Raw genomic sequence first — 14,649 nt, 5'->3', positions numbered from 1 at the left:
TTGTAAAAACATCAGCAGAACATGTCACGTGTTTTCCTCCTTCTATAAAGAAACATTTTTTTAAATTTTATTTATTCATGTATTGCACCATTTCATTAATACCCAGAAAAGAACTGATGGAAGAATCTAAGCAAAGTTCCCAGTCCTTGAACTCTTACCCACGTGCGTAGTCCATTCACCTTGTGCTATATAGGATCAAACCCAAACAGATGACGCTTCGTTGACTCTTATACTGTTGTACACATTGTGTATCTCAGTCACTTTAATTACAAGAAAAGGTCAGCTTTCACTAATTACTTTTACGACTTTCATTTAATGACTTTTTAAATTGGCCTTGTCTGGTGTTCATTTGGATACAGTCACATTATTCAGAAGAGGTTTTCAGCAATAGTTTTGTGGGGTTTTTTTCCCTGACCACATTACAATCCAAATTTAGTAATTTCTCCTCAGAGCTGTGTTTGGTTTGACACAGAGCATCCACTCCCCCCAGCAATGAGCTCTGGGAGGAGCTGCATCTCAAGAACTCCAGGGAGTGCACTTGCCATACTACCCAGTAGGATGCAGCATGCTCTCCTAGCTGCAGCAAGGGCTTTCACCTCTGGGGGCACTTCCAGGAAATAGTCCCTGTCTTACTGGAGCATAGGGACTGCTACTGAGAGCTCCTTAGCACTGAAACCTCTTTGGAAAGTGCCCAGTGCATTGTGGGAGCTACCAGATGCAATTAATACATATAAAAATAATAATAGTACCGGCCCTTTGTACAGGGAGTCTAAGGCCGGGGGGAAATCTTGTGCCAGCCCTCCCCACACTCAGTACTGTACCCAAGCAAAGGCCAAGCACCATTCAGCCCTACACTGTATGAATGGAAGTTACATTTCCCATACAGAAACCTGTTGCTTCATATTCCCAGCAACTGAATGGGAGGCCTCTGTTCTTTAACTGGAGCATTAAGCCTTTTGATAAAGCACTGACCTTTAGAGTAGGAACAGAATGTATTTCCAATCTTTGCTTACACTCTTGCTTATTTTGAGAAGGCTGTAGTCATGGAGTGTCATCAATTTGAGTAAAACAGTTAAAGCTCTGATGGAAAAGCCAGCTCATAAAGCTTCTTTCATCAGTGTTTCAAAGCTAATGAGTATGAATCACATCTGGATTAGACATGCTCTATGCATTCCAGTGCTTCTGTTTCCCAATGTTTAACATGTTCCATTTTAATATTTTATAATATATACATATGTATCAACATGGGACCAGATCCTCTGTTGGTGTAAATTGGCACTGTCCCCATTGCAATGATTTACACCAGCTGAGGATCTAGTCCTTTGTGGTTAGTTAGTTGCCTAGTCAACAAAAATACATGGACAGATATGCAGATAGAAATATATTATAATTACAACATATACCTACACAGAGAGAGCACGCTTGATTTTCCTCTCATTTACATTATTTTTACATCAATGTAACTCCTTTGACCCAGATCAGTATAAGTAACAGGGCAATCAGTCAAATCTTAATAATTGTTTCCATGATAAATAACTATACTACTATACTATAAACCAGGCGTGGCCAAACTGCGGCTCGCAGAGCTTCAGGCTTCATTCTGCAGTGGGGGCGGGGTGAGAGAAGGGAAGAGCCAGCACTTGCGGCTCCAGCCCCATGGTGGGGCAGCAAGGCTCGGGGTTTCACCCTGCAGCAGGGTGAGCCGGCGCTTATGGCTTCACCTCTGGTGGGGGCCATGGCTCAGGGCTTCATCCCAGCGGGGGGGTAAGCCGAAGCTTGGGCTCCAGCCCCGTTGGGGCTGGTGCTCTTGGCTTCAACCCCACAGTGGGGTGGCAAGGCTAGGCTTCAGCCCCACAGGAGGTGGAGAGCCAATGCTCGGGGCTTCAGCCCTGCAGGAGGCGGCAACCCAGTGCTCGGGGCTTCAGCCCTTCATGCTGAGAGGCGCTGCTGCTGGGGGCTTCAGCCCCATAGGAAGAGGCAAGCTGGTGCTGGGGCTTCAGCCCTGCAGGTGGTGCCTAGGCTCCAGCTTCAGCAGCACATGCTTATTATAACAGGAAATTGTAACATTGCAGTGCTGTGCAGACCTCGTGCGCTGTGATCTCCTTGCATGCTGCACACTACGGGCTGTGTTTACTGTTCATAAGTCGCAGCGGAATGGCTTTAGATTTAAGTGTTAACCCTACGTTAATTTTATGGATGATAATGACATCTTCATACTGTAAAAGCACAAGTACGAAGAAGAAAATCAAAGTTTTCAGCCAGAATGGGAGGAAGATTTTGCATGCACTAGTAAAGATGGCAAACTCCAGTGCCTTGCATCGCTCATAAATGCAATGCATCGCTCTCTCACTACAAAGCGAGCAACTTAAAACGTCACTACAAAACGAATCACAACAACAACTTTTCCTCTAAATACTCTCCTGGATCAGAATTAAGGAAAAACAAGCTAATCCCATTCAAATTACACCTCAACAGTCAACAGACACTACTTTTGACATTCAGTAAGGAACCTGACACGACTGAAGCTAGTTCTGTTATGGCATGGAATATCGCTCATGCAACACATCCGTATATCCACAGATAGTCAAGATAAACCACAATTAGCGACATTTGTTCACTATGTTTCTGCAGATGAATTGTGAAAGAAGAAATGTTGCCCTTAGTGGTGCTAAGAGAAAACCTGTGGTGTTGACATAAAGAACACCCTTGACAAAGCACTGACAAATGCCCATGTACCGTGGTGCAATGGATGGAGCACCTGCAACAGTCAGGGGGAAAGTAGGCTTTATCGGAATTTTGAAAAGCAATCCCAAATTTCCAGAGTTTCTCCCTGTTCATTGCATCATCCATCATGAACATCTCACAGGCAGATACTTCAAGTACGAAAATGTTATGAAAACTGTCTTGGAAATTGTCAATTTCATCCACTCAAATGGGAAGACTCAGTGACAGTTCAAAAATTTAACTGAAGAGCTGAATCTTGAAGACAAACCTAACGACATCTCTTTCTACTGTATTGGGAGCTGGTTATCAACCACTGATGTCTTAAATAGGTTTGTGGAACAGTTTAAAATAGGTTTTTAATAGGTTCTTAAATAGGTTTGTAGACAGGAGCCTATCAGCGCTTTCCTTGAAGAAAAGGAAAAGGAAAAAAGGCCTATCCACAACTGAAAGATGAGCAATGAATGCGGGATCTGATATTTTTCACTGATATTATGCAGCATCCAGGGGTGAAAGTAAGGCGATTGTGTACCGGTAAAAAGTGGCCACCGGTACTGGCCCCTACTGACTTTATTTAGAGCGCTGCTACGGCAGTGTTTTAAGGACTCTGCAGGGCCGCTGACAGGGGAGTGCAAAAGGGATAGCAGCAGAGGCGGCCGGAAACCTGGGCCCTTTAAATCACCGTTGCCCTTTAAGTCGTTGTGGGTGGTGCAGGCCAGGCAGAAGAGAAGGGCTGGCTGGGGGACGCTGACCCCCCAACCCCCGCCCCTTTTGCCCAAGGCCCCATCCCTTCTGGCAGAGCTGGAGTTGGCCCCTGTACCAGTAAGTTTTCAATTTTACTTTCACCCTTGGCAACATCGGCAAACTCTCAACATGGCGCTCCAAGGGAAGGATAAGATTATTTCTGGCCTTACTCAGACAATCTTCAGCTTCCAGAACAAGTTAAAGCTTCTGCAAAGAGACAGTGTCAAGAGACTTCAACCATTTTCCCCACCTCAAGAGTAGGGTAAACACATTCCCTGGAACATCAAAGTAGAGACAAACTCGAGGAATACAGAGGTAAATTACAAGGACTGCTTGATGACTTTCAGAGCATGTTTGAAGACTTCGCCTTTCTTGTAATCCCCATTCATAGTTAATGTGATCAACGACAGTTGTCTGATTCCCAAACCGTGGTTACAGAAACATCTACTGAAGAAATGGAACTACTGGAACTCCACAAAGACCAGGCTTTAAAGATGCTGCATAAATCACAGTTTACAATCCAGTTCTGGAAGCAAGGCCTGGAATGAAGTATTCTCAACTCAAAAAGATGAGTGTGCGACTCATTTCAATTTTTGGCCCAATATACTGCTGTGAATTGCCATACTCCATGACACTGTGAGTAAAATCAAAACATCGTGCAGTCCTTACAAATCAACATCTGACCAAGCTCCTCTGTACCGCCTTGACAACATATCAACCAGATTTCCAAAGACTTATGACCAGGATGGAGACCCACAAGGCCTCTAGCTCTAGCAGTAATTAGCCGTGATACAGTAAGTAGGATGTTAATATTTTTTTAAAATGCATGTGTAAAGGTTGTTTGTATCTTGCAGCTCTCAAACTTCTGAAGATTATCATATGTGGCTCAGAGGGTCAGTTAATTTGGCCACCCCTGCTATAAACTTACGATACTTTAATCCATATTCTGGTGTCTGTTCTTCCTTTGATAGAGACACGGAGTAGTTGCAGCATGTAACTGTAATACTGGAATAACAGACCCTTTTGACTACAAGTTAACTACATGAGAGCAATTTTTTTAACATAACAGTGAATCACCAAAAAGACCAGAATTGTTTCTGTAGAAAAGAATATGAATTTTTCTAACCTTCTCTTATACGTACCGTATTTTTGAACTATTTGAGACAGTAATGTGCAGTGATTATATGGTCTAACTATATTTTGAACATTGTTCTGCCACATCTTTCAGGTTATCACAGTGAACAGACTGTATTTAACATAAAACACACAATTTTACATGATTCTGTAGATTCAGAGCAATACACAAGTTCACACAGGCAGTTTATTCAGATCCAACAATTACAGCACTGTACATAAGAATATGTCATGCAAGGCTATTTATACTATTCATTGCTCAAAGGAGTAAATAAAAGCTACAGTTATGCTTTGAGCAACTTAGCATATGGTAGAAACCTGTAAGGTGTTTAACCTAGACAATCATTTCAAACCACAATTACGGCAATTTATTCAGCTGTTTCCTCCGGAGCCTAAATTGCCAACATAGACCCTCTCTCTAGAGAGCACTTCATACAGAGACTGAATGTTTAAATGTTTGCGTATGCTCACATTTGCACATCAGCTAAATTGTAGAGCAAAGGTAACTTGGACACAGCTTACTTACCTGTAGGTAAGCATAGGTGCTAGCCAGCGGGATGCAGCAATACAAAAGGTGAGAAAATTCAAGCAGGCATCCATTAGGGTTTAAATCAGCCCTGCCCAAAGTACTTTATCTTTGTTCTGAAGGACTGTTTTTGTATTTCCAGAAGTCTATGAGGGGGCATCTTATTTTCTGGACAATGTTCAGGCAACTGGCTTAAAATACCTATAAGTCAGCAATGCCATAATATTAAATAAATACACACACAGGGCCTCATTTTCACAATCTCTACTGAATGCGCAAAGGGGAAAATGGACACGCAAACTGGGTATTTGCATTTCTAACTCTTAGATTTGTATGTGACCATGTGGGCTATATCAATGAATTTAAGTCTTGTCCATGCAGTTCAGGAGCTGGTATACACCTGAAAAATTGATCTATCATGTAGAGGTCATTTCTGGCAGCATTCTGATGTTTGTGAACAGTGACTGAGCGCCGTATGGTCTATGACATGCATCCATGCAGTATATAGTGGGACGTTTCCATTGCACTTGAAATAACAAACAACTCAGTTCAGAAGCAGTCACAATGACTTCAAATGTAGATCTAAACCACCTCTGTTCACCGAGACCAGAAACTTGTTTAGTTTGCAAAGACTGGAAAATATCTAATCGCAGCAGTTTAAGCAAAAGGTAAAAGCTCTCATTCCCAAGCTTCCCTCTGCTCCTCTTACCCTGTAATGTCCAGGGTTCCTTATTTTTACCTTAAACACTTGTCTGCCATACATGTCATATGCCAATTCATGCACTGGCAAGTTTGCATATAGCCACAAACTTCACCTTATGGTCAGCACACCCTCCCCAAGTAGCGATTGTGGGGATGGCGGGGTATGTCACAGAGCTGCACAAAACTTGGCAGCTTGATGGGGATACTGGAGGGTATGTAGAGGTTGCTAGGCTGAGACTGGGACCTGTGCGTGTGGGTAACTAGATGCTGAATGGGGGCTGTCTGGGGAGCAAAATGGGTGCACATATTTCGGGATATCTAGGTGGATGGATTGTCTAAGGCTAAGTCTACACTTATGATGGCATGTAGAGTACAAGCACTAGCCACATTGCTACATGCCGCAGTGAAAGGCATGCTACAGCCACATGTGTCACTGTGGTGACTAATTAATAATACTAATTAGTTAGCACAAGGATAAAAGCAGGGAGTAAAAAGTGAAAAGTGTTGCATAGAACTACTACAAAATATTTTAAAATCCTGAGCATACAAATGGCAGATATAACATGGAGCCTGGAAACATACAAAGACAGACATACAGTACTAAATTTACTACTTTTTTCTACTACTTGTAAAAAGTATTGCTCATCAGAAGAGCTTTGTGTTTATTAAAGACAAGATTGCAACAGTGCTCATGGGGCTATGGGGGAAAGTATCCAGGTTAAACAATGTGAGGCTGCTAGCGGCAAGAGTAGCATGGCTGAAATATTCACTCTCTAGGAGGACGTGTTGAATAGTGTAATGCTAACTCTAAAAGAGTTGCTTTCCATTAGATATGGAATATTATGCACTTCATATCACATTGCTAAGCACTGAAAGAAATTTTCATGTAATCCTAAATATTTTACTAGATTGGGTCCCGGCCATACACCTAAAGAAGTCAATAATGAAACTCCAATAGGTTCAGTGGAAGCAGGTTAAGACTTTTGGAATGCTTTACTAAGATCTGGTCTGTCACTAAACAAAAAAATTTTGATTTAAATCATTATCCTTTGGTAGTCCCTAGGTGGTGGCAGGTTCTACCATTAGGCTCTCTTTGGTAGCAGGTGTTGCATTCCCACACAACCGAGTTAAGTCAGAACATCAGCTGTGCTGTCCATTGTCATTTTCCCTTTTGATTAGTGCTAACAATGATCATTACATGCTAATGCTCTCATTCCTAAAGTGTAATATCACACCCATTGCCTGACTGCAGTGGCAGAAGCATCTTGTACAACTCCGCTATAACCATTTTCATTGCTGTCAATGATTTATACAGTGCCCAGAACTGCATTGTACAAGGTCTTGTTCTTCATATGTCCTCATTGTTTGTCTTCTGCATGTGTTCCTGTCCTTGGTGCCAGAGGCTCTGTACACTGGTATAAGTATATCAATATGCTGCCAAGAGTACCAATTCCTAATGTAGATGTGTGGCTCTGACAAAGTGGGGCTTATACCTGTGAAACTTGCCCACTGATGTAGTTACACCAATGCCAATTTCTCTAATGTGTATTAAGCTACACGTAATTCAACTTCAATAGTCACTACACGTCTGATACGCATTTGCTCTCAGGCCACATTTACGTCTATTTTAAGGCCACTTCACAATGCTGCATTGGTATTCATTGGCCTTGGTATAAATGAGAACCAAGCCCACTGTATACAGGGATTTGTATTTTTATACAAAGTTTTGCAATAGGTACCTAAAATGAGGTGTACTATAACTAGAGGTGAGCCTGATGTGCAAAGTCCAAATCTTGATCAAACAGTCCAGGAGTATTCAACAGTCCAGGAGTATTGTGGTTTTGTTTTCAGTTCATCTCTAGCAATAACTGTATAAGGAGTGGGTTTGTAATTAACGTAAGATGTTCTTAATAAAGTCACAAAAAGGAAAGTGTTCCCTACCATATGCTCTTCATCAGCTTTGTGATCTAGCAGTGAAATCAAGAGACTGGAGATCAGGACACCACAGTTCTATTACCAGCTCTGCTAGAGCCTCACACATGACCTGTGCAAAAATCATTTAACTAAATGTGCCTCAGCTTCTCCTTCTTTAAAATGGGGTTAACAGAGGGTTGGAGGATTGACTGGAAAGAACTTGGAGATCACAGAATGCAAGACACCACTTAAGCTTAAGTAAACATTAGTTGAACTCTGTCACTTTGATTTTACTTAAACAATTTTCTCCTCTCAGGTTCACCAGGCAGATGATCTCAGCCAATATTCTGCTCTCCTTTCATGCACAGAATTCAAACTGGATCAAGTAGTGAGAATAGGATATCATAGTTGAGCTGAACTGCTCTGTGGAACAGAGAGGAGAATTTTACTCTATCTTAAGCATAACATCCCTAGACAGAAAATCAAAAGCTAATAATAGTTTTCAAATAGTACATTAAAATTAAAATATAGTTCTCTTTTAACCCCTCATGTACATACCTACCTCCAAGGATGTACCAAACTTGACTACAGTTTCTCTTTTTGTTGACTTCCGTTATTAAACTACCCACAGTATGTAGTAATTAATAGGGAACTCTATGATCATCAATTTCATTGTTGCAATGGGTGAATGTCCTTAGTGCCTACTGAGATAAACACAACACTCTCTTCATTTTATGTTTCTATCTGCTACAAACAGCAATCAAACCTGAAGAAAAAATATGACCGAAATGAAATTGTGACCATGCCGTTAATTTCATACCAAGAATCTAATATATTGTAAAGCTTGTCGGAGAACACGAGATGGGGGCCCGATTCTGATCTCAGTAACACCATTGTAAACACTGAACCCAATTCTCCTCTTGCTTACACCTATGAAAAGTGGGAGCCACTGAAGCCAATGGAAGTACAGATCTGAAAAACTGGTGAGAGAGGATAATTTGAACCACTGAGTATAAGAACTTACTTTTATTTCCAGAATTGTTCATCAGCACACTAGACTGGTGAGTGGTCTTAAAATTAGAGCTGCTAAATTTGGTTTAGTTTTAGTACAAGCGATTTTAGCCACTCAAATGTGGATGAGAAAAAGAAATAATTTATTTAACATAATTGTTCTTCACCAGCTCCTTCTGCCCTTTAAATTTGCAGTAAAATCCAGCATTCCACTGAGATTAGCAGAGGTTACTCTCTCCTAGGATGGGGGAAGGGTTAAACTAACCAGGCAAGAGCCTATCTGTTGGTGCAAAGAGTAGTGTAGACCCTGTCCGTTTCCAGGAACAATGGCAGAGATTGGGAGATAGAATCAACTACTGCAGACTGGATGGGGAAGAGCTAAAGGAAAATAAAGGCAACAAACAGAGCAAACAAAACGCAGCAGATGGGAACTATTATTTTAGAAATCTCCATATTGATTTTACAGGAAGGCTGACCACTGGTTAAAAATTTACTTCTGATGGCGCTCACAACAGCTTTGACTAATAAATATTTATGACACCTCACTAGCTTGTATTCCACAAATATAGAGATCAATCGATACAGAATTTTCCTCTGAATTTGGCGGAGGGAAAAATGAAGTAATTTACAAAACTAATAGAGTAAGTGTTTAAATAGCTACATTTATAGTCATTAAAACTGAACAGCCTGTAAGTATAATTCAACCTCTGCAAGCCAGTCTACAATGTTTGCAAGCACAAACCTGCAGGATTTAATATGAAAAATGGCAAATGTGAAACTATTGGCTAAGCTTAAAATAGGGTGAAAGATTCAGGTTTAGAAAAATAAACACACTAATCACACCAGGCTAGCTTCAAATAAACAAATAACCATTTTTTGATAAAAAGAAAAGGAGTACTTGTGGCACCTTAGAGACTAACAAATTTATTAGAGCATAAGCTTTCGTGAGCTACAGCTCACTTCATCGGATGCATACAGTGGAAAATATAGTGGGGAGATTTAGCTTATGCTCCAATACATTTGTTAGTCTCTAAGGTGCCACAAGTACTTTTCTTTTCTTTTTACGGATACAGATTAACACGGCTGCTACTCTGAAACCAATTTTTGATGTAACAAACTGCAAAAGCCATTCTCTCAGAACTCCCAGAGCCTTGCATGTAGGTCTGCAATGCAAACACCAGACTTCGTGTCTTTGTTATTGATTTGTCCTCTTAAGTAATATAAGGCCAATCTGCAAAGTAATTATTCCCTATTCTACACTACACCTAGGTTGTTTAAATAAAACAACAACAAACAAAACTAACAATTACATTTTTTTCTTATTATTTATACTATAGTGGAGCCTAGATGCCGCAGCTGAGACTGGGTCTTCATTGTGCCTGACACTACAAGCATAGAGTGAGAGGCAGTCCCTAAAGTTAATCACTCTTGAAGAACAACTAATGCAAGTGTTCAGAGTGGGAGTCTTTATTAAAGTGAGACAGACCATTTCTGCATCCATCAATGATACATTTTGTGTGTTTTATGATCACCAGTTTAATAAAAATCCGTGGGTTTTAGAAATCCTCTTGCCATCTGTGATTGTATTACTGGAAACAGGAACAAGTTAACTTGCCACAAAGAAGTGGCAGACTTTTCCTAACAGAGAGGTGCTACAATTTAAAAAAAAAACCAAAAGACTAATTTCCCAAGAAAATAATGTACTATATTAAGAAATTAACTTCATAGAATCCTGCAACTCATGGCCCAAGCCAAGCATACTCCAATGAAGCCAGCGGCAGTTTGAGACCTTCCGGTAAGTACTCACCATTGCCCTTAGCACCTTCCAGAACATGCTCACGATGCCACAGGATGACACCCCAGGAGCTATCAGGGTAATTATAGGAATTAATGAGCACTATGGCACTGTACAGGTTGGGTGTTACAACAAGCACCAGGTGCACAGGCCCAGTGACAACAGGTGCTGCTCCACGTATGACGTATGTTACTCCTAAAGTGCTGACTTTACATTAAGAATCATCCCACTGCGCTGAATACAGGAGCTAAACTGTTCATGCTGCCCCTACACCACCATTCTAATATATCCCATCTTTCTCTGATATAAGCTTTTGACTTCAGTTAACTCTTAGTATTAATATTTTCTTCTAGGCAGAGTAAAAAAAATTCTAAAATCTATTTAGCCACATTGAATGTGTAAAAAAAAATTTTTTAAAATTCACCTAGAAATTTAGGCCCTAATCCTGCACAGTAAGCCATACAGTCGGATTCCTGAGCTTATGAGGAGGCCCAGGGACTTTAGCAGGACTCCAGGCAGCTACGAAGATCCACCTGCATGGATCTGACTGAATCAAAGTCCTAGCAATGTATCCCCAGAGTCGACAAAGGAATCTTCATGTGCTGAGCCATACTGCCACATGGAGACTTCACATGGAAGCAAGGGTCCAGGATGCAGGCAGGACCCTTTGCAGGCTTGAAGCCTCAATGTCTAATGCATGCAAGTCATTGTTATAATATGTGCAAGGAAAGTTACCAAGAAGATAAGGCTTAAAGATTATTTTGTTGTACTTGAATTGAAATAGCTCAAATTATTTTTTTTAAATTATCAAGAGATTATTTTAAAGAGCTATGTGGCCACTTATTATATTTCTGAAAGATGTAGATATATTAGTCCCTGGGAGACACTGGACCTTTTTTTTTTTTTTTTTTTTTTTTTTAAATACACACATTTTGATGCATTCATTTGGCTAGCAGCAGACTGGAATATATTAGCATTTTAGGGACAACCTAACGGACGTAACTCATAAAAATTAGAGATCGAAAAGACCTAACTATATTATTAGATCTTCTAGCCCATCTCTCTACCAATGCAGGACTGCTCCAAGTTCCTCTAGTAATAATGTCTAATATAATTGCACTTGATTACCTCGTCTCTGCATGTACATACTCACAGGTGCACACACAAATGAGTTTTACATACATACACACAGATAAAGGCCCTTTGAAAATGTGGCCCTAAAATTTAGAGTTAAGATGAGGCAGAAATGCTAACACCTGACGTGCTATATAAAATTCCCCACTGTGTGCAGACTCAGGCAATATTCCAGGCACAGTGGAGTGGGGTGGGGATGTTTCAGCCTTCTCTCCGTTCTCTTGCTTTGGCTGGCTTATGTCACATCCTTGTAGTTATTCAAACACAGGCTTTGTGAAATATAAAGGTACATATTATATTTATTATTCATCAGGAGACTTCCTTTACTGGTTCAAACTCCTTTTTCTAAAGGCCTATGATAATTAGTCTCCATTATACCCAACATATACAATCCAATTTCTAAAAATACAGTGGTTTATTTTCCTGGAACACAATGTTATAACAATATAAAGTATATACAGGTTTAAAAAAGGCAACTGCAAAATATATTAGTGAATATTCACTGCAAGCTGTTTTTAAGGGCCAGATTCTGCCTCACTTTGAGCAATACCTTACTAGATGGGTTGTCCAATTTAAATCAGACTACTTGGAGGATAAGATGTTACTCAATGAGAGGCAGAGTCTAGCCCTTAATAAATAAAACATGGATGAATGGCTGACATAAGTTTTTCCCTTACCTGCCATTTTACAATTTTGCAGGATCATCTGCACTCTTTCACATTAAAAGAAAGAGAAAAGAAAAATAGTCAAGAGCAATTAGTTGATTTAATCAGTGGTCTTAATTGTACAAGGACACTACTTCAAGTCAGGGGATCGACTGTTTGGTACTGGAAGCTGTAAAAATTAAATCAGTCACTCAGACAGCCTGGCTGTAGAGAAAGAGTGTCTTGGAAACTGGGTGTGGCTGTAGAGTTTTACCTTATTGGTTTTCACCACTGAAGTGCTACAGGGATCTATACAAAATGCTGAACTGTATTTTTTAAATTAATTTTATACCTTCTGTTTAGCCATTTTCTTAAACAAACATAAGAAATACAGAACTTTCTTGGCAAATTAAATGAAAGGTGGGTAAATCCATTTGCAGGTAAATTTGCAGTCATTCAAAAAAAAAAAAAACTATAAAAGTTAAGTCAGAGACATCATGCCCAGGTGTAAAAATCTCTTCTGTCACAACTAATTGCCAGGGGACATACTGAATCCAGTGCTGAAAGGCATTTGCGGTCTAATGAAGTCAAGACTAATGCAACAAAACAGGCTGCTGCTTGTCAAAAAAGCCTTTCACTTCACTGCCCAGATTGGTTAACATAACATTATTAGTTCACCTTTCAAGACACACCAAAAACCCTAGGATTTTCTTTCTCACCAGGTTAGCTATGGAGCCATCCATCAGTGGCAGCAACAAAATCCCTCTCTAAGCTTCATGTACACCACACACCTTAGCTGTATACACATCACAGAATCTCAGCCAGCTCACCCATTATGAGCTCTACATTAAACTACAACGTTATCAACAAACGAACAGTACTGCTTGCCTTTCCCTCACCTACAGAGGAAGAGAAAGTGGAAAGCTATAGACATATCGCTGCACTTCAACCAAAGCTCGATGCTCCAGCATCCCTCGTCTCCAAACCACTCCTACAGTCTCGCTCTGTTTCCCCACACAACATTTTTGCTGTCTCTGTTCACATTACCTTCTTGGGTCTTTTCCTCCTCTGATTACTGCCGTTGTACTTCTCCCCACCATCACTTTTCTGGGCTGCTTCTCCATTCATCATTTTGAACAGTTTTGGAAGCACAGAGCTCTGCCATTAAACCCTCCCAACTGTACAGACCATTTAGTGAGTGTGTCACTTGCTGGAGAAGAGGAGGGGTGTATGTGTGCACGTCTGTGTGTGTGTGTGTTGGTGGGGGAGGGAAGAGGGCGCACTGGGAGGGTGAGCATGATGATGTTGCCATGGCAGCAGCTGCCACAACTGTTTATCTGACTGCATTGTTAAATCTGATTCAACCAATTACCAACAGAATCTGGATGCTTTACAATGAAGAAAGCCTTGAACTGAGAATGCCAGGGTCTAGCACAGGGTGCAGGGATCAGCATGATGACTAGCTGTTGCTTGATACAATCTCCTTTTTTATGAGATGTGGGGAAAAGGCTGCACAAGAATCCCTGTATGTGAGAGCACTTCAACGCAGAGCGGATACAAGGCATATAAGATCACTATAGCAACTTTGCAGTGCTTCCTAAACCCAAGGGGGTACATTACATTTTATGCAAAGGAAAGATGCATTTGGCAAAATTCTGCTTTCAGTTATACACTGGTGTAAACCCACATCTAATTCTTACTCCAGATTTGCAGCATGGTTACTGAGAGCATTCTAATTTTGGAACATTAAATTCTGATTACAGTTATTCCGTTCCACTTGAAAAGAAACCCACAAAGATGGAAGTCATATTTAACTAGTACTTTCACACTATCAACTTTTCTTTCCACTGAAAGGAAGAAATGAATGTTAGAAGCTAGACCTTCTCTTACCCAGTATGCCTGCTGGGCACAGACTCCTGATTTGTTTTATTCTAATCAAAGAATCTAAATCAAATTTATGAATACATTTTGTTGGATCCAATTCTTTAGTGGGCAAAATTCCCATTCCCAGGTGCCATAATACTTCAATAACAGTTTTCTGCCTGTGTTAGAACTGGAGCCCTGCATAGACACCAGTATTCTATCCGACCTCTCTAATTCATGGATTAAGATTTATTATTTCAATTACAGTAGCAGACAGAGGCCCCAGTCAAGATAGGTTCCATGTTGTACTAGGCGCAGTAGAAACACACATACCCTTGTCCTGAATCCCATGCACATTAGTGAAGTCACTGCTGTAACATCAATAGACGAAGAAAACTACATGTGGAATTGTTGAGATTAAGTCCAAATCATACTAAAATGGTTTCCACAGTGTGAACAAA

General features: G+C 40.5%; 1 protein-coding gene and 1 long non-coding RNA gene across 25 annotated transcripts in view; both read right to left on the bottom strand.

Moving 5' to 3' along the window:
- ANK2 (ankyrin 2) overlaps positions 1-14,649 on the bottom strand; it is a 559,252-nt gene that overhangs the window by 351,466 nt on the left and 193,137 nt on the right. For 4 of the 24 annotated variants that reach the window (XM_043545384.1, XM_043545380.1, XM_043545389.1 and 1 more), the window contains exon 1: positions 13,373-13,576. The exons of 3 other annotated variants lie outside the window; for them this stretch is intronic. In XM_043545384.1, coding sequence (XP_043401319.1) covers positions 13,373-13,456 — 84 coding nt within the window. In that variant the 5' untranslated portion in view covers positions 13,457-13,576. Of the gene's footprint in view, positions 1-13,372; positions 13,615-14,649 lie in introns of those variants that run through there. 17 more of the 24 variants (XM_043545370.1, XM_043545362.1, XM_043545369.1 and 14 more) reach the window with 10 other exon arrangements.
- LOC122465479 lies at positions 8,022-13,358 on the bottom strand. The gene is made up of 3 exons (XR_006290377.1): positions 11,534-13,358; positions 9,491-9,494; positions 8,022-8,034 (listed from the first exon to the last, which is right to left on the bottom strand). It is a non-coding gene; the product is annotated as an uncharacterized LOC122465479 (long non-coding RNA).

The sequence above is a fragment of the Chelonia mydas genome, chromosome 4 (genome assembly GCF_015237465.2).
Source record: "Chelonia mydas isolate rCheMyd1 chromosome 4, rCheMyd1.pri.v2, whole genome shotgun sequence".
Lineage (NCBI taxonomy): Eukaryota > Metazoa > Chordata > Testudines > Cheloniidae > Chelonia > Chelonia mydas.
This window is presented reverse-complemented; position numbering and strand designations above follow the sequence as displayed.